The 21,036-nt window shown below is 37.4% G+C and overlaps 1 protein-coding gene across 2 annotated transcripts; it reads right to left on the reverse strand.

The window, feature by feature from the left end:
• Window positions 1–8,438: 8,438 nt before the first annotated feature.
• Window positions 8,439–14,549, reverse strand: RNF7 (ring finger protein 7). 2 transcript variants are annotated; one of them, XM_011357434.2, is made up of 3 exons: window positions 14,277–14,549; window positions 11,015–11,062; window positions 8,439–9,434 (listed from the first exon to the last, which is right to left on the reverse strand). In XM_011357434.2, exons 1-3 carry the CDS (start codon window positions 14,442–14,444, stop codon window positions 9,378–9,380), a joined length of 273 nt encoding a protein of 90 aa, XP_011355736.1. In that variant the 5' UTR covers window positions 14,445–14,549; the 3' UTR covers window positions 8,439–9,377. The 2 variants fall into 2 exon arrangements, with proteins under 2 accessions (XP_011355736.1, XP_011355735.1); XM_011357433.2 differs by having other exon boundaries at window positions 14,270–14,538.
• Window positions 14,550–21,036: the final 6,487 nt, after the last annotated feature.

The raw sequence follows: 21,036 nt of genomic DNA on the forward strand, positions 1-21,036 counted from the left end.
ACGTATTCTTGGTTAATGGTGCTTAGATATGGTATTTTAATAAAATATTGAAACAGTTTTTCTTTTTTAGCAATTTGGAGGTCACCAGGGAGTTCGACAAGCAGTTTCAATGGAGTGGTGGAACCCCATTAGAGTCAGTTCCATAGAAAATGAAAGGAGATACATTGGGGACAGCCAGTATAAGCTACTCTTTTTAGGAGTTTCGCCCAAAGGGATGACCGCTGGAGTGAGCGGCCAAGGTACAGGAGGAGAGGAGGTCAGGGGATTGAGAGGTCAGAGTATTAGAAGCATCATCCATGCGAATGTTGAGTAGTGATGGAGAATCTGACAGAGCAAGAAGCTAGAATCTTCAGACTGTGAGGCCACAAGAAGACCGGAATGGGTGGGGTGTCTGACGACATGTGAGCTGAATCTGGGCGTTTCTAGGGAGGGAAGCAGCAGTGAAGAGAAATGAAGAAAGACACTTTGCACATTGCCAGGTTCAGTGGTCTGAAGGTTGCAGAAAAAGCAGTTTTCTCAGGGGAGAATCAGGTGTAAATGAGAATAAGAAAGTGAAGGGAACTTACAAAGGATGAGAACAGAGGATGTTTTGTTGGTGTCAATATCAAGAGGGCATGGAGGAGGAGTTTCAGGAGGAGGAGTGGGAGATGGAGAAATAAAAGGGGATGTAAAGAACTACTTGGCATTAGATTTAAGAGAAAGCAAGGTGACCGGGAAAGCTTGTGTTTCCTGTGTTGTCTGACCTAACTAGGGATGAAAGGCAGGATGAGGTTGATGGTCTCAAGCAGGTGGTGGTGGCTAGACAGGGAGCGCTGGGGCAGAGAGAGGTGCTGGCCTGGAGCAGGCACGCAGGACACAGGTGCTCCCACAGTGGCTCCCACCACTGAGTTGTGGGAGGTCTTATGCGAAACACTTGGGCCTCCTCCCACCGGGTCCATGTGGGTGGAGCTGGCGGAGGGTTGGTCTGAGCTAAGTTAGGAGGACATGGGACATTTTTGTGGTTAGATGGTGGGTTTGAGGGCTTCAGCTGCACAAGACTTCAAGAGTAACTCCTTGGGGATGTGAAGTACAGCATAGGGAATATAGTCAATAATATTGTAATTACGTATAGTGCCAGGTGGGTACCAGACTAATTGGAGGGATCACTTTGTAAATTATATAAATGTCTAACCACTATGCTGTACACCTGAACTGATATAATATCGAATGTCAACTCTAATTGAAAAATTTAAAAATAAATAAATAAAATTTCCCAGTCCTCCCTTCCCCCGACCCCCAAAGTAACTCATTTTATTTTACATCCACCTACAGCCCTAACAGCAGGGCTGAGTGGAAGCTGAGAGGACTCCAGCACTCCTAAGTTTTATTAGGGTGTCTGTATGTATAAGACCTCAGTTCTGGGCCATCTGTCTGACAGGAACCCAGCACTATAGCCTCAGGGTCGCCAAGGGCTTTTTAAAGCATAAGATACAGGAAAGACCCAAGTCTGTATCTTTTATCCTTAAGATTTAAGCTTGTTGTTAGAAAAGTTCTGAGTTACTGTTGTCAGAGTTCAGTGAGGACTTTCAGGCTCCACTGAAATTTTCACCTCACAATCGGAGGGCAGCTCCAAGTTTTATAGATTTAAAACCCTGAAAAGTGTTCTAGAAGTGAGTTGGATTGAATAAAGCTTTTCCTTTAAAATAATCACACCTTCCATTACTTATTTCTTCTGCATTTTGATAAACTTCTTGAAAATGTAGCACTTCTAATGAACTCCAAGGAGCTTTCTCAGATTACCTCCACAGGGAACCAGAACAAGATGAGAAACACAATTATTTTGATTTGAGTGCTTTCTTGAAGAGTTGAACAATAAGACAAATGGAAACAACCATTAATAAACCATGAATGCGTTTTCTTGTATTTTTTACTTAGTAGCAAATGTAAAAGCCTGTTGGTGATAGTCTTAAATAATGACAACTATATCTCTTTTGGAAAAACTTCACATTTATTTTACATAGAATAAACTGTACAGATCTTTAGTGTACAGTTGGATGGGTTTTGACAAGTGCATAAACTCATGTAACTATCATCCAGATCAATATATAGAACATTTTCACTCCTGCTGTGCCCTTTTCCAGTCAATACTCCCATTGACAGGCAACCATTCTTCTCATTTCTATTGACTAGTTTTGGCTCTTCTTGAACTTCATGTAAACAAAATCATATCGTTAAGTACTGTTTTGTTCCTAGATTCTTTTGCTCAGCATAATGTTTCGAGATTCATCCATGTTTTAGCATGTATCGATAGTTTGTTCCTTTTTTTTTTTTTTTACTGCTAAGTAGCATTCTATGAATATACCATTATTCTGTTGATGGACATTTGGGTTGTTTCCAGATTGGGGCTATTATAAATATGAAAAAAGCAGCTTTGAATATTCATCTGTTTTTTTGTTTTTTGTTTTTAATGAACATGTGTTTTCATTCCTCTTGGGCAAATACCGAGGAATGGAATTGCTGAGTCATAGAGTAGAGGTATATTTAACTTTTTACAATACTGCCTCACTATTTTCCAGAGTGGTAGCTTCATTTTCATTCACAACAGCAGTGTCTGAGGGTTCCAGGCCTTCCACATCTTCACCAAGACTTGATGTTATCAGTCTTTTTAATTCAAGCTATTCTAAGGGTGCGTAGAGATATTCCATTGTGATTTTAACTTGCATTTTCGATGAGGAAAATCAGGCACCTTTTGATGTGCTAAATGCCTATTTGCGTGTCTTTTTTCGTGAAGTAGCTTTTCCATTCTGTTGCCCAATGTTCAGCTCTTTATTAAAGCTTTTATTGAGAATATGGCCTTATCAGGTGGGATTCTATTGACTGATCATGTTTTTTAATATAGAATCTGAATGTTGTGCAGACATTGAGGCAGCTATGGTAGAAATAAGAGAGCTAGGTTAGAGCATTAGATTTAGATTTTTCCAAACGGTTTAAGTTTCTCAGGACAATTATAGAAGCCACCGTTTTATTACTAAAAGGTTCCATCTGCTATTTCAGTTCAGTTTCAAAATAGAGAACAATCACTCTATAATCTGTATCAAATTAGAGTTGGAGAAATTTATATAAAAGTGGTGGTATAGCCTGTAACATGATATTTTTATAGCGTTATACTTTTGAGACATAATTTTATTTAACGACTACCCAAATTTGTGTCATAATGAACATGTGCTAAAGGCTCATTAAAACTTTTTGCATTATAAGTCATCTTTTAAAAAATATAAACACAAAGATGTCATTGCAGAAATATAAACGATCTCTAAGATCATTTCCAATTCTAAGAGTTTATGAAAAGGAATTCTCCAAGTATTAACAATTGTTCATTGTTATTTGGTATAACTGAGGCTCCCACGATTCCTAAATTCTGATAAACAAATGATCTACACAAGCACTGTCCAACAGAACTTTCTTCTATGATGGAAATGTTTTATTAAGTGATTCCAATATGGAAGCCAATATCCACATGTGACTACTGAACATTGAAATGTGGCTAGGATGACTAAGGGATTGAAATTTAAATTTTATTTTAACTAATTAAATTAAAATTTAAATAGCTATCTAGTGCTAGCGACTACACTATTGGATAGCACAGACCTATACCCTTCAAAAAAGAAATGATCTAAAATGTTATTTTTTTTTCCCCTTAAGAGGGTCTTTTTATCAGTGTCAGGCCTCCTCCCCTTGTCCTATGTAGAAAGCTGTGACCAGGCAAATGGAGCGTATGTGATGTGGAAATGGAACTGGGGGCAAGGTAGGTAGGCCAGGAAGCGGAAGCGATGCGAACAACTGATTTCAAGGGGACCTCCCTCCTCTCCCCAGAAATGCTATGGAGCACATACATGCCACATATTGTTAAATAAAATAGAAATGGTCCTCGTAGTCATATACTGTATTATGCTGCAAGTAAATGTGCTTTGTCCCTTCAGGGCACTGGGTATTTCTTAGAAGATTTACGACATTATATTTTACAGTTCTGTTGTTAATCTAACATTCCCTAACAGACCCTGCAGTCTCTGAAGACAGAAAACTTGTTAGTATTCAATTCTTTCTACTATTATGGCAAAGCCTCATATATACTAGGCAAGCAATAAAAAATAAATTTTTATTATTATAAATGTTTAAATATGTAATTTCTATAAAAGTAGAAAAAGCAGAGCAGGAGTTAGCACAGCAGAGGTTAATTTACAGTGGAGGTCTAAAACGCACCCCTAAAGAGTTAGATGATGATCATATTATACCAGCCATGCAAAGCTTATTCTATGCTATGTATTTTTTGGATTTATAAAGTCACACCCCGTGTGGTCTGGCAAGAATTCTGATTCTACTACGTTAAAACTTTAGTATAAATAATTTAGCTGAATTTTTTAAATATAACCTGCAATAAATTTACATAGTTACTAGATAGCTGCTTAGAGACTAGGATAAAACACTTCATCTGTGCTGAAATAGTTCCAAAGGTTTTTAACAGATTTTTACCTGGGCTGCTTTTTTTAAGTCACCTCCATTCCTTGTTTATATACACACTTCTTTGGGAACCACTCTGGGTTCTCTCATTATAGCTGATGAGAATGTGTTTTTCAGATGTGAAAAGTGGTGTTGTGGTTAGAAAAAAAAAATAAATAAATAAAGGAGGGGTAAAAATCAGTCTCCTAAAATCCCATGTTGACAGTCTTCACCAGTTGTGGATGCATGCAAACATAATTCTTACAAGAAGCATAACTGCAAACAATATACCTCTCTTAAAGCCTGTTCTTTAATTAAGGCAGAGATTAGATGTGGCAGTCATAATCTATAATAATAGATAACATTTATTGAATGTTTACTATGACTATGTTTCAGGCAATATTCTAGGCAGTTAACATGTATTAATTCATATAATCTTCATAGCAAATCTATGAAGTCAATAATATTGTTAATCCCGTTTTCGTTGAGGAAATAGGCACAGAGAAGTTAAATTTGTACAAGATCACGCAGGGATTAAATGATGGAGTCAAGATTCCAAGCCAGGCTGAGTGACCCCCAAATCAGGCTTAACTACTATGCTATGCCACAACTACACACACGCAGGGAAAGCTTGCTTGCAGCCAACCTAAGAAAAGCATGTTCTGTTCTAATCACTGACTCAAGTTTAACACGTGTACAGCCAAGAGAAAGCAGCAGATTGATTGTAAAGCTTACTTCTGCTTCGAAAGGCAATGAAGATGAAAATGAGGGCTGTAAAAAAAGGTTGGTTTTCTAAACTTTATGTATATCACCAAAACAAAGTGGTCAAAAAAAAAATGTACCCCTATGTTAGTTATATCTGCAAGATCCAATGAAATATTTCTATTAAGAAAATCTAAAATTAAAATGTGAGCTCAGCATTTACAAAATTTTTGCCTTAAAATCTGGAAATCGTGTTGATGGAATAATTAGAAAAAAAATGTAACAGGCAAGTCATTAACGCCTCATTACCATCCTTCACAGCAGCTCACAGTGCTACAAGTAATCTAATATGTTTACAATTAACTTTTCCTTACAAAATTCTTATTGAGGAGGTCTTTTACCCCATAGCTAAAAACATACTATTTTTAAAATGCCACTTCTATTAAAGGAGTTTCCAAAAACACACGAAATAACAGCAGTAGCACTTACCATGTACTAGAAACTGTTCTGAGTTTTACATGCGTATTCTATTTAGTCTTAATAATCCATTTAGTCTTTAATCCTCAGAACAATCTAGTGAGGTAGGTATTATTATTATTATTTATAATGTACATGAGGAAACTCAGGTCTGGAGAGGTGAAGTAACTTGCTCAAGGTCACACAAATGGTGGCGCTAAGATTCAAATCCAGGTATCCTGGCTCTAGAGTATCAGCTCTCAGACCCTAAGTTGTCACAATGAAGAGAAGATACTTTTCCTGTAACACATATATATTATTGAACAAACCCTAGTCATGGCCGAAATGGAATGATGTAAAGATGGCAAGAGGAACTTCCATGCAAGAGGAACTCATGGATTTTGTTAAATTATTCAAATGTTCAAGATAAAATAACTTAAAATTTAGTTATTTGTACTTTAATTCCAGTTTTGCTTATACCCAAATCAGTAATATTTTTCCTTTATTTTTCTAAACGAGGGCTAAATATGAAAATTTTCTAATTTTCTTTTCAGAGCTTTACCCAAAGTTATCCGTTGGCAGTAACTTAAAAAAGCAACAAAGCATTTTTAAAATAGTTGCCTTCCTTATCAGATGTCTGCTAAACCTCTAAAGGAAACTTAAAATTTTTTTGATCCTAATGGCTCCTACATTACCTTCAGTTAAATAAAACAATTTTGAGCTTATTCTAGGCTTAGGCCTAGAAGACTGCCAAATGACTATTCACCAACCACGTGCATCCTAGGTATTAAATACTAACTTTAGAGTTGTTCACCTCCAGAGAAGGGTGCACAGATCAGCAAGATTTGGCTCTCTGAACTCCTTTTTAGGATAACAGCTGTTCAAAAATCTGAGCTCATTAAGCCCTTTAAAGGGCCCATTTTGTGTCGTTTTAGGATTATTTCTGGGACACTCTGGCAGCAAAATATACATGTAATTGCCTTTCCAAGCACTTAGATCAGTCATTGCTCCCAAAGAACCAATACTACGGGGATATTTTGGAAATGTGGGCTTTGTTTGGATGGCACAGATTAATGGCACCACTGGCATTTGGTGGCGGGGGTGGGGGGACCAGGGAAATTCAATGTCTTGCAACGTATGGGACAATCTCACACGATGAAACATAGTTTGGCATCCTGTGACTCTTGAAAGTCCATTTATGTAGGAGAAAAATCATTTATGATTATCTGAACCTAGAATCTAACTTTTTACATGTAAACACGAAGTGCTTTTTTGCATAGCTTTAAAATTCATTTAAGTTTCCAAATATGCAACTACCATGTAAATCAAGATTGTACATTGTTTTGTGCAGAACTCTACTATGCATTTAGGGGGGAAAAACCTTATCAATGAAAATGCTCTTCATGTTACAACGGTCTACATGTACTAATCACATACATGACCACACATACATAAGACAATACTTTGTTTTTACCATATATTCCAGGAGTATATATGGGGTTTTTTGTTTTTACATTTATACAGTTTACATTGCTTGACCCATAAATAACACTCGTTTAAGATTAATAGGGCCATAGTTTTAAAGAGTATTTATATACTTCATTGTCTTCTGAAGACAATACTTCATTGTCTTCTGATGTTATGCTCGAACATTTACATACTGAAATACAAGTTATAAAGTACTTTTTCTTATTTCTGTTCTACATTACAATTATTATATACACTTTAATTATGTGTGGAGACATTTATTTTCACTTCAGGATAGTAAAGGGGACATTTTATATAAAAAGGAAGGAATGGGTTTGATAGTGTCAGACTTAGATGTCAGCTGTAATACAAAGATGCAACCTGCACAGGTAGAAAATAGCTAAAGATGACAAATGTCTGTTTTCAGTACACGAGTAACCTTCAATACAGTTTAATCAAGTAGAAAAACCTGTTTAGTTCTTCACTTTTACACTGAACTCCTAATTAAATGACACAGTATATTCTTTCTGATGAAACAATTTGTACTAAACTTTCAGATGACTATGCAGATGAGCTGATACCATCCCAGAAAGGCTAGAATCAGTGCTGCTTTGTTCCAGTCCCTCCTCTTCTTCTACCCTCAGATGCTGATGTGTAATAGAAACAGAGCTTTGTTAGGTGGTGGGTCTGCAGTTTTGCTGTGTGGAGAATCGATTTATTACCACCATCCTCCACATTTCATTTACATACTGTTACTCTAAAATAACTTAACATTCTTAACATTTCTCTCTTCACTTCAAAGCCAAATATTTGGTTCACTTTTTGTAGATACAACCTTTTATAAAGGTCAAAGAGCTGCTAAAATAGTTCACTGCACATGACAAACATATTCAAATAGTCAAACATATCTGTATATTGTAATTAATTTTTTCAAGATATTTGTGAAAAAAATATAATAAAGCAAAAATTTGCAGAGTAATCTAATAGTAGCCAATGGAAACATAGAATTCTAATTTTTTATTATATTTTCAACATTCTTTTTTATGTATCAACTTTCCTTAGATTTAAAGATTCAGATTGGCAAATTCAAACTACAGAAATGAATGAGCAAGATTTAAAGATTTTACTTTTTTAAATTCTTAGCAGTAGACTCTACTATGGAAAAAATCAAAATGAACTTGTGGTCCATAAATTGTTGTAAGATAACCTCCACTAAATGTGAATGAGCTGGATAAGATTTAAGTCTTTTCTCACACTTATGTTTCCAGGTAATAAACTTTAAATTTTCTTATTACCAAATGAAAGAGTATGCAAATTTTTCAAATTAAACAAAAGCATTCACTTAACAAATCAGTTTATTAAGATTAAGGTTGTGCATAAAGCCACAATAATGACAATTCAAATGAAGTAAACAGAATAAACCATTTATTAAAACACTGTATAATAAAATACTTTTTGATCTAATGCTATAGTGGTAAACATTTCCCCCTCATTAACATTCCACCTAAAATAGTTAAATTACAACATAATCGGACCAGAACTTGAAAATACTTCTGTCCTTCAACACTCAATAACTAAACATGAGGTGAGTGCACATCTAGGTTTTCTTCATGAGTAAAAGATAGAGGACAGTAACCTAAAAAAGAAATAAAATACCATGTGCCTAAAGGTTAACTTTTATTTACCCTGCTCACTGGTTCCAACTTACAATTCTCATATATCCAATAAATATTTCATGAATCATCCCATTCCCCACAGAAAATAAATATTAGAATCAAAATAAGGATAAGAGTTGGGTTTTAAACTGCACTTTATTTGTTACTATAACATTGTCTCTTTTTTTTTTTGAACTGATCAACCATAAGCATGTAAGAAGTTCTCTTCTGAATGGAGCTGCTTCCACAGCTCCTTGGATATCAATAAGTAAATTAGAAAGGTCAATTTGTAATTCTCTCCTCCTTTATAGCACTTCCAAGCAGTGTGTGTGACACATACCACAGAGGTAGGAAAGATCATCTTTAATAAATTATCTTCTTAATTGTAGAGAATTTCTTAACATAAAACTGAAAAATGGCTAAACCATGCCTTTGATGGGTTCCCAAAGACCAAAGATCCATTTCCTCTTTGAAGAATCAGGTCCCTGGAGTGTCCTGGCCTTCGTAGGGCACTTGATAACGAGATCCACAACTGCGCTGAGAGAGCCTTCTGCTGCTCTCATTTGCCGATTCTCTGGACCACCCAGTCTTGCTGGCAGAGAGGGCAGCGATTGTTCTGTTTCACCCATAGGGACATACAGCAGTTGTGGAAGGAATGATTACATTCTCCCCAGACCACTAAAAGAAAAAAAAGTTATTTGACATTACATATTTCAATTTAAATTACTGAGCTCAAATATATAGCTTATTTTATATTATGAATAATAAATACAGTTCATAATCTCAAAGACAGTCAATTGGTCAAAAAATTTTTTCTATCTATAAAGAAAGAGAAACTTACATGTGTAAATTACACTTAAGAAGTGAGATAAAGAAATGTGCTTGGGGGACTTTCCATCGATGTTTTAGAATTTGTGGATGTGGTGCTCCCCATCCCGCCATTCCTACACAGCTCCACAGGCTATCCTCCTGAAGTTAAGAGATAAAAACCTTGAGCCTTCCTTAGATCTCAGATCTTCTCAGTCACATACTGACCTTGGAGACCTCTGGGGCTTTATTTTACTGAAAAATGTCCTCCAGATTTTTATGTACCAAGATATGAGTTTTAAATATTTTCAGTTCATAGTAGGCTATTAAAAATAGATGACATGCTTCTAAACATTATCAGCTATACATCTACTGAGCTGTTTGCTAGAGGTGGTGATGAGTTGCGTTAAGTCATCCATAAGCAGTGTAATTCCTCATGTGACAAAAAGAATGAAATTTTCAAAGTGGCTGGCTAGAAAGAGAGGTCTCTCTATGATCAAAGAAAGCCAGTCTACACCTCACAATTCCCAAATTAATATTTTTTAAACAAATATCATGAAAGAAAAACTTTAAACCGAGGGAAATCACGCACAATGCAGAATACAATCTTAAAGGTGGGCTTCACCTGTCCCTTGCTTGACCAACTGAGCTATATGACAACCAAGTAATGAAAACATAAGAAAAAAAGAAAAAAGAAAAAACTTCTTATGAAAAGTGGCTGCAGGGAGTAGGAAGCAAGGGGGAATAATTCTAGTGTTTCAGGAGGAAGAACACAGGATTTGATCAAAACTGCATAAATCATTATTAAGAACCTATATGTAAACCACACAAGCATAAAGTACAAAGTTAACCTTTCATTGTAGGAAAACATTTAAACACTTTCATATAGCAATCTAGAAGTGATGACTTCAAGAACTAGGATATAAAAACCTTTGAACTGCTTAAAACATTTAGTTTAAGAGAACTTTGGTAGGCCCAGACTATTAGGAAAATTTAGTCGATTTTTATATACAAACTATATCCCCCAAAGATCAAGACTTAGAATTTTTTCTACCTTAGTTGAAAAGTTAAATAGTATATCAAAGAGTACTGAAAATTAAAATGCTTTATTAAAATGAAACCCTAACAAAACTGACCTATAACAATCAAAATTCAAATGATGTTTTGGCAAATTCCTTATTGTATAATTTCCTTTATGGAAGAGAATTGTTTATCAAAATGTCTACTATGCTCATGTCTGGAATATATAACCAATTCTTCTTAATTACAGAACTTGAGGATTAATTCCATTAAGGCCTTTTGAGAACCAACACATTTTATATTAATAATAGATCACTGCTTTACAGTTTATTTTTGTGTATTGATAAAGTCAATCTTAATAGCAAATTCAAACATCCCCACTGAGAGAAAACCTTCAGTTGAAAAAGCAAGAGATCGAAATTACAACATACCAACACAATCCTCTTGTTTGTTTTCAGCTTGACATCTAAGACAGGCATCTAAAAGTAAACAAATAGCAATTCTCATTCTGATGCTCAGAATGCAATTTTTAAACCCAGACACTTCAAAGTCAAATAAAAGCCCAAAGGGTTAGAGATGGAGATAAGAGACCCATATTATTACTTTCTCATCTGAACATAACTGTTTAAAGATGAATAAAGTACAAGGCACTCTACTTAAATTTACTCATGACCAGGAGCAATTTCACATGGGTTACCGACCCTCTAATTTTACAAGCTTTAATAAAAACAAGTCCTGACAGTAGATGCAACCACTAGAGAAAAACAAGCCGTACCCTTCTATATTAGAAGTTTTTATAAGCTCACTTGGCACGCTCACATAGATCAAGCTTAGGAGTAGTTTATTTTCAAGACACCCTTTTAAATAAGACACACACATAAGTAGGTATTTGCTTATACATACAAAGAAACTCTAGGATACCTGAGAAACTAATAATAAAGTCTACCTGGGAGGGGACAAAATGGAAAGAAGTTTTCATTGCATATTTTCTTTAACTTTTGAATTATGTGACTGTATAATCTATATAAAAATCAAATTAGTTTAAAAAACAGCTTCTAAATACTAGGTTCTCTCTTTTTTTTCTTTAAAGAAAATGCCCCCTTTACAAATAAGTCTGAGCCCAAAGCATTTACCCAACAATGGCAAAGTATTTTAATAAATTACTTGGGAGCAAATATTAGGAATAGGAATCTAAAGTGTATAATTAGAATTTTTCAAAATTCAGTCTCGAGGAGATAATATTGAATATTTCAAGGACTAAGAAAATAGATTTATTCACTAGCTGGAAGAGGAGTCAAAATTGGGTAGAAGGAAGTTCAAACCAAGAGCCAAAAAGTTTTTAACATAAACTGGAGAAAAATAATTCTGTAAAAATAGACACATGAAGCTGAAGCCTGTTTCTCTTCTTAAAAGGGATTATGCGCAGGCATTTGTTTGCTTCTCTCTGCATGCTTTTACCCTGAAAAAACACACCACCCAGGCCTCTTCAGTGTGGATTATAAACAACCACTGCCTCCTAAGACTTTCTTTAATTCCATAATTACTGAGTATCTATTCTGTGCAAAAATCATGCACTGGAGACACCAAAATGACCAAGTCTGGGTCCCTGATTTCTTCGGCAAATGGGGAGGCAGACAGGCAAAAAGCTAAATATCATGAGGATCATGATATAACAGTGAAGCCATGGCTCTGGTTCTATGCAATCACAGAATTAGTTTGTGATCCCAACTGCCTCTTTTACAAATCAGGAAAAGAAGGCTCCAATAGGTTCTGTCAAATGTCCAAGTTAACATATAGCCAAGAAGGATTACTCTGGCTCTTTAAAACTTGGCAGTACGAGCGAGCACATACATTCCCCTCTTCCTATGCAGCACTTGCTAACTGTGCCATCTGCTCCTTTCAGAATGAAGGGAGGGGAGTGGAAACCAAGGAAGAGTGTTAACCACATCAGAATGAGTAGACAAGGTCAAGAAGTCATAATATATCATTAAGGCATATGAGATGAATTCAAATATTAAGGAAATGGGATTAAAAGGGCTCTCTTTATAGAATCTAGGAATCTCTGACTTATGCTTATAGCTTTGATTTAGGTGATCAAAAACTGACCTAAATCAATTAAAGATTCCCAAAGTTTCAGATAAAAGAAAAAAGCTTTTTATGTTCCTAATATTAAAAACAGCACATTTCTAAGGAGTACAATAACAGTAATACTTTTAGAGTGATGCTAGGGTGAGGACTGGGAAGTCTGAAAAACAAACTTCTTTGCTGTCACCTGACCACTAAGTGGATCTGAACATCTCATAAACAAAATACAAATACTTTTAACTCAAAGTATAGCCGTTGCAAATGTGCGACATCAATCCACAGTAGAACACTTGCTATAATTAGAAAGTCAATGTGAACGGGTGCCATTTAGAGCCCATACTTTGACTTACTTTAAATATCCCAGTAAAGTTTATTTGTTGCAAGAGTTCAACTACTACCTTAAATTCTGCATTTCTACTTACTAGTTAAAAAATTTTCTTTGAAGAGAAAAAGAAAATACGCTTTCAGGAACAAGGAAATTTAGGGGACAAAATCTTTAGCAAAGCCTGGCTTACAAAATAAAGGAGAGCAATTCTCTTTATTTCCTCCAGTTCCCACCTATTTTCAGAGCAAGACACAAAGTTTTTAAACTACAGAAACCTCAGTTTTCTTCACCTACCCTCAAGATACAATATTTAAGGTGCTCTCACAACTTTTAAATGCCCTACTTAAAAATAACAACTTGCATTTAAACAGCACCTTTTTCAAGGTGAGAGCTTGAAACAACATAAAACAAAACGGGATGAAACTGTTCTGAAAGGTTTCACTTGATATATTTTATTACAAATATCATAGAAAGAAGAAGACTTATTTGCAAAAGCAGGTTCTCCACAAAAGTCTGACTTAGACTAGGCAGTATCTTCTCCAGGAAATGGCATCCTATGACAGGGAGGGTCCAGAAAAGGGATTAAGTTTTATGTTTCTGTAAAGGGGTTTGTTTACATTATTCAATTCCCATGAAATTTAAATATTTTTGAACCACAATGTATCTCCTTCAAGTCAAGCGAGTGCCGTCTGACCCGTCTTGCATCATTTAGATTTAAATGATTCAAGCAGCACAGCAGTAGCTAATCCAGAAATGCAATGGCTGGGAATACTTTTCTTCCTTGCACCTCCCAAGAGAACTGACAGTGTCGTTCTTCTGGAAGATGACCAGAGCATCACTTTGGTGCGTGACCAGGACCATTAAAGTGCTCTGCTGAATCAGGACCTTTACCCTGACCCCTCTGCGGTTTGCTTTTAGAGATGGCGCTAGAGCTGGCCACACTAACCGAAGTGGCCAGTTCCCAACGAACCACTCAGCTGTATTTTCTTGGTTACACCCATCTTTACCTGAACTTATCTTATCTAATTATTCTGCTTGCTGCCCTTTTCTCTCCCTAGACTCCAGCCCCAGGCGCTGTACGTCTGTTGAGCGACCTCACGGCCCCAGGTGGCGGCCACAGCCCTGGCGTGGCCCCTTGTACCCCGGCTCTGGGGCAGGGCGTTCCCCGCCCCTTCTCCTTCGGGCAGGAGTCTCTCCGAGCCTTCGCCCGATCCCCGGTCCGGAGCCAGTCCCGCGGAGGCCGTGGCGCGACCCGGGCCTCGCGTGCAGCGCTTACCCATCACCTGGACCCTGCAGATGGCGCACGTATCGCACTCTACGTCCCAGCTCCACATAGCCACCGCGTTCCATTTCTTGAGAGAGAACATTTTGTCGCCTCCCGACTTGGAGCCTGCACTCCCGGAGTGAGAGGACAGGGTGCAGGGCTCCTCGCCGTCTTCCACGTCGGCCATGGCGGCGGCGCGGAGCCGGCGGCGGAGACGTTGGGTCGGGGAAGGCGGGCGGCTATGGCGGCTCTGTGGGGTCCCCCAACGAGCCACAGCGCCGCCCGCAGGCCACTTGCTACTGCGACGCCTACGGCAGAGGCCGCTCGCGGTTGGCTGGCGCGGGACAGTGACGTCACCGTACGCCAGCGCCCGGCCGCAGTCCCCGCCCACTCCCGGTGATGGGGCGATTTAGAAGGCTAAGGGCCTGGGGACGGCAGCGTAATGAAGTCCGGCCGCCGAGCTGTTGAGTGTTACTGTCGTGAGAGCTATTGCACACGACGCAGGAGCCACGCGTTCTGCTTTATGCCTTCATGAAACTTACCGCTCTCAGAAATTATCTCGTTAAAATATCCATTTGTCGACGCTCCCAAATGTAAATTCCATCAGAGCAGAGACCAAGCCTTCATCATCACCTTGTCCCCCGTAACTAAAAAATATCTGGCTACAGGAGGACCAGTTATTTGTTGAGAGAATGAATGTCCTTCATGATCTTCTAGAAATCTGGTTCGATGGTTCTCAAACGTTTGGTCATGGGACCCCTTTACAGTTACAAATTATTAAGACTTTAAAGAGCTTTTGTTTGTGGAGGATATATACTTGCTTTTAAAGAAATTAAAACAAGAAAATTTTTGAAATAACTAATAAACCCTACAAGTTATTATTAGAGCGATGACATCACATAATGTAGCTTCTGGAAACACCACTCAGAGAGAATGAAAAGAGAGAAATAGCTCTGAATATTGTTATGCAACTAGTTTTGACCTCGGAACGGATCCCAGGAACCCCCGGGACTACTATCTGAGAACCTCTGATCTAATTTAAGCTTTTATATGTAGGAGGAATGAGGTCCTCCTACATATAAAAGTAACTTAAAGAGCGCACTGCCACTGCGTAATGGTGACAGTTTTGAAGCCAGGGTCTCTTGCTTGCCCAGAGTCATATAATTATGTTTTCCCAAGCAAAACAGATAACGTCTCCATTTAAAAGATGAGAAAGCTAAGGCACAGAGAGCCTGAAGAGATGCCTGATTCGCACCACCACCTAGTGGTGGACACCTGCGGTGTCAGGTTTGGGATTCAAAGCCACCCAGCTCTTACTGGGCCTTCCATCATTCCCTCGTCTCCAGGTGTCAAGCTTTGTGCCTGAGTAGGGGGGCTAACCAAGCTGGAGGAATTTGACAGAGGAGACAAGGACCATAAATACCTAAAAATATAAATATAGACATAGGGTCACATTTGACTAGGCGCTAATACATGCTGTTTTTTGAGTGGCCTGTTAAGTGCTGTGAGGGACAGAGATGTTCTGAGGACTGATGCAGTGAGAGAAAGCCTCATAGAAGAGGTGAAGTTTGAAATGGAGGGAGATGGGAGGCCCTGGAGGTCAGGAAATGAGTGAAGAAAGCAACCCTCTACAAACTGTCAGCTGGAGCAGAGCAGTAGTAGTGGCGGCAGTCATGAGTTTGACCACATTAATTTTATGAGCCAGACAAAAATACCTATAAACAAACCCAGATGAACCATACACAATGCGTGTTCTGTTCATATTAAGTGACCACACGTTCGACTAGAGATGGCTATAAATGCAAGATAGCTGATAAAAAAAAAAAAAAAGGCTGGAACCAGATGAGGATAAAATGCACCCAGTTGGTAGAAATTAAACAGTTTGAAAGAGAAAAGGAGAGAAACTCAGATGAAAGGATGAAAGATAGAAGCTGGTTAAAGACAGGGAATGACACATGCTCATGCCAAGTCTGAACCTCATCACCCAGCCCCTGGATTATTGTGTCCTGACTTCCTTCCTGTCTCTCCTCTTCAGTCTAACTGGCATTCAGTCTCATGTGCTGTTTAATTTTCCTATATCCCCTTTTCCACCTGGCACTCTCCTGCTCCATGGCTCTGAATTATCATCAGAACAAAATCTAAATGTCCCAGTTGGTCATTTAAATGCTGCCACAATGTGGCCCCAATGTACTTTGTTAGTGTTATCTCCAAGCACTCCTCCCTGAGACTCTTGTCAAATTGGTCTGCTCAGTCATGTAAACAATACTCTGGACTTTTTTTCTCCCCTCACATTTTAACATCTCCAAAATGGGACGGAATTTCCCCTACCTGCTCTGGCTGGATTGCCCTCTGCACTTAGGAAAAACTTACTCATCTTTGTGTACTCACTGACCTCTCATTGCCACCATTTATTCATGTCTTCCCAGGAAATTATAACAAAATTGTGTTTCTTCTACTATTTTGGCTGGGTCACATAGCAACCCAAAAAAGATGTTTATCCAACAATTTTAAGTTTCAATTGATGACTCATAAATGATAAAAATATTAAAATAGTTAAATGAATATGTGATGAAAAAAAGCAAGTACTCTTAATAGACTCTCCAGAAATACCTATATATTTATAAACAGACACACACTACATCAACTCATTTTTAAAATTTTTAATTCTGGTAAAATACACATAACAAAGTTTTACCATCCTAACCATTTTAAAATATATGGTTTAGTAGTATTAAGTACATTCACATTGTTAGGCAACAAATCTACGCACTTTTTCATCTTCCAAAACTGAAACTCTATACCCATTAAACAACTTCCCATTTACCCCTTCTCCACTTGGCAACCACCATTCTACTTTCTGTTTCTAAGTTTGACTATTTTAGGTAGCTGTGGAAGTGGAATCATATAGTATTTGTCCTTTTGCAACTGGCTTATTTCACTTAGCATAATGTCCTCAAGGTTTACCCATGTTGTAGCATGTGTCTTAATTTCCTTCCTTTTTTAAGGCTGAATAATATTCCATTGTAGGAGTATGCCACATTTTGCTTATCCATTCATCTGCTGAAGGACATTTGGGTTGCTTCCACTGTTTGATTATTGTAAATAATGCTGCTATGAACAGGAGTGTACGTATGTCTCTTCATGATTCTGCTTTCAAGTCTTTTGGATTTATACCCAGAATTGGAATATTACATCAATTTGTTTTCAATATGAAATTTTCACATATACTAGTCTCTAGCCAGCTTTTTTGGTTTAATAGTATTATTAGGACACTTTTCTAGATAAGCACTTACATATACACGTTATTCTTTTTAATGGGTGCATAGTATTTCACCACACACATTTATTGAAATTTATTTCCCTCAGAATCCTTTGAGAGACATTCAGTTGTTTCCAAGGTATAATAAACACTGCTGTAGTGTTTGTTATACATAATTCCTCTATACATAATTCCTTGTGCATGTGTGAGAGTATATCTATAAAATAAATTTCTAAAAGTAGAATGCCTGGGTCAATAGTTATATATTTTTCATTTTGACTGACATTGCCAAAATAACTTTAAAGAAGAATACAGACTTTACACTCCCACCCAGTGGATGTTAGTGGCAAATTTCAAAAAAGGTTTTGTTGTTGTTGTTTTGTTTTTTAAAGCAGGAACAATTTCTCAGGAGTCCTCATACATTGTATATATAAATTCTGAAGATTTGTTATATTATTTCAATTCTTATGCACTATCGTTGTTTACTTTTAACATATGAGGATCTTGTCTTTCTAGGTAGATGCTAAGAACATAATATACTATATTTACTATATCCATTCCCACTTCCACGGTTAATTTGGTGCCACCAACTTGCCAGCATTTATACATAGAATAAATGATAGTTTTTTAACTTCATAATAAACAGGTCTTGTCTTCTTTTATTTCTCTTTTCTATTTTTCTTGTGCAGCTGTTCTAAGTGAGATAACTGGAATCATTCAATTTTAACACCAATATACATCAATAATAACAGCCACTAATATTTATTTTTGAGCATGTATTATGAAACAGGTATTATCCTGGAATGCTTGACATACGTTACCTCATTCAATGCTCACCAAATGAGAAAGGTGCTATTCTTATCTGTATCTTACATAAGGAGAAACAGTGGGGTTATCTGAGTTGCCCAATATCACACATGTGGCAAGCAGTAAGTTTCTACAGAGAATTCTAATTTATATAATTATTGGGTTTATGCTTTTCATCTGCACCATTTTGTCATGGCATATAAAACTCAACTAATCCAATTTATCATCCATACATCGATCAACCACACCTCTTCCATTTCCCATAGAGTTATTTGACATCTTCACTGGAGGTAAAGTGATTAGAAGTTTCCTCACTTGGGTCAGAGTCCCGTTTTGGGGGATGTTGTCTTTTAGAAAGTGGTTATTATTTTGCAGCATTCCTATCATTCCTAACTACAGATATATTTATGAAAGAAGATTCTTTTTTGGACAAAGATCACGACTTTCTTCAAATTATAAATTTTACGTGCACAAGAGAAGCTCCAGAGAAGAATCCCACATATTTTTACTAAGGCTTATTTGTGAAACCATGTTTTAGAAAAGTGACAAGGATTAACACTACTTTGAACTTTCATAAAACAGTCTTATCAAAGTTTAGAACTTGAAAGGGGGCTGGTTACAGTGAAAAAATATTATTATAGAACAATCAATATCTTTCTAGGCATGTCTGGCTATGGAAATAGATAACATCCATAAGAAAATATGCCATCCATATTCAGTTTTTAGCCTGTGAAATAATGAACAGGAAATCATAAAAAAGTTCAACTTCATACAACAGAGAGTAAACATATGTAAATCATTACCCCTTAAGAGGTAGCACATGCTTCATAAAGAGTTTAGGTAAATTTACTATTTCAGACCCACTATACACGAGCAGGAACCAGGATGTGGGTAGCCGCGGGTGGGGGAGTTGAAGAGAGAAGTAGGTTTGCACTAATACTTGAGGGAACTATCTTGTTTCTTTACTACTTGTCCCCTGGTGCAATCATCATCTATCAGAATGGATTGATGACTTAGGGAACTGTTACATATAATCAAAATTCTCATAATTTTATTAAGTGCAAAATCTGCCGCTGACGGCAGAGTCTACCCCAGCTGAGTGGCCAGGCTCCATATAGCGCCCCCTGGTGGGTGTGACTAATGGACACAAACATCCAAGAACATACCTTTTTCTTCTTTTTACTGCTAACAATAGATTTCTTGCTATTTTTCCAAATAGATCTGAAGGTGTCTGAGGAGATCCGAGGAGTGACTGTAATTTTTAAGACTGGAAGTTTACCTGAGAGGGGAAGGACGTAATAGTAAGTGGGTAGGATATCTCACAACTCCATTTGATGGACTGAGTCTTGGGCTTCTGGGAGGGGCATTCTCCCACATTCTTATTGTTTTTTGACAACTTTCTTCTCACTTAATACTTTTTCTTTATATCTTCTTGATGTGAGTTATCATAACAATGAATTTATTTCTGTAATAAGTTCTTACACTAGTCCTTTCTTTTTCATTCCCACTGTCATATATTTTACCCAGACAATTGCCGGAGACTTCTGGTCTTCCCAACCCCAGATTTCCCCAACCCCAAATCCATCTTGGACTCTACTTCCCGATTAATTATCTGAAAGCAAAATTCTGATCTTGTCATTCATCATCTCATCATCTTTTTAGCTTCTGGAATAGATCTTGAGTTTTTTAGAGGGTTCCACTCCCCTGCCCTCCCATGGGAGAGTACATAACCCAGAGCATGCCATTTAGTGTATTTCTTCTACCTGGCACAGTGATTGGTTAAAAGGTGTGCAAGCGACTCATGACAGTCCAGTGAAATCAGGAGAAAGGCTCTTTCTTGAGATTAAACTGATAGAATGTATGAGAATAGAATCAACACAGAAGTAGACCTTCCAGGAGATGGAGGTAGGCAGTGTTATTCGAAATCCTGAATCCACCTGGACCTGTAGCTAGAACCATCCCTGGACTTTCAGTTATATGGGTCAACAAATTTCCTTTTGTAGCTAAATTAGTTTGAGTTGGTTTTGTATCACTTGAAACCAATAGTTCACACTGATTTTCCTATAAAGACTCGCTATATTGTGATTTATAAGAAATATATATTTTGTCATTCAGATGACCAAAATATATTTCTCACATATATTTGGTCTTAGTCCACAGTTCTGGGCGCACAGCTCCCAAAACTCCTGGAATTTCCTGAGTGATAAGAGCAATGGGAGCATCTTTTGTGATAATATTTGCTCTCTTGTTCTCAGTTCCTGAAAACTACGTTAGATCCATGAAGGCAAAAGAGTTTCTTGTTATTCATATCAAGTCCTTTACAACCACAACTGAGTTTATGTTAATAAGGTGACTTTTGGAAAATCTCTAAAGTTGGGTGCTGGTTGCCAAAGGACCATGCATAGAGTGTTGGAACTTTCAGTCCCACCGTCAGAATTCTGCAGAGGAAAGAGGGGCTAATCACCAATGGCCAATAATTCAATCAATCATGCCTATGTAATAAAGCCTCCATAAAAACTGAAAAGGATGGGGTTCAGAGAGCTTCCAGGTTGAGGAACCAGAATGCTTCCACATACCACTATGCAAGGCCCAAACTCCACGAGGACAGAAGTTCCTTTGCTCAGGATCCCACCCTATGTTTCTCTTCATCTGGCTGGTGATTTGTATCTTTTAATGTCCTTTTTAATAAACTGGTAATCTAGTGAGTAAACTG

This window comes from Pteropus vampyrus, unplaced genomic scaffold (genome assembly GCF_000151845.1).
Source record: "Pteropus vampyrus isolate Shadow unplaced genomic scaffold, Pvam_2.0 Scaffold35, whole genome shotgun sequence".
NCBI lineage: Eukaryota > Metazoa > Chordata > Mammalia > Chiroptera > Pteropodidae > Pteropus > Pteropus vampyrus.

What these genes read in the sequence shown, in the direction of transcription:
- RNF7 (XM_011357433.2), bottom strand. Translation starts at nt 14,444, where the DNA reads ATGGCCGACGTGGAAGACGGCGAGGAGCCCTGCACCCTGTCCTCTCAC. An exon ending in CTGCAGGGTCCAGGTGATGG is followed by an intron (nt 11,063 to 14,269) that starts GTAAGCGCTGCA and finishes GTTTACTTTTAG; the next exon opens with ATGCCTGTCTTAGATGTCAA. An exon ending in CAAACAAGAGGATTGTGTTG is followed by an intron (nt 9,435 to 11,014) that starts GTATGTTGTAAT and finishes TTTTTCTTTTAG; the next exon opens with TGGTCTGGGGAGAATGTAAT.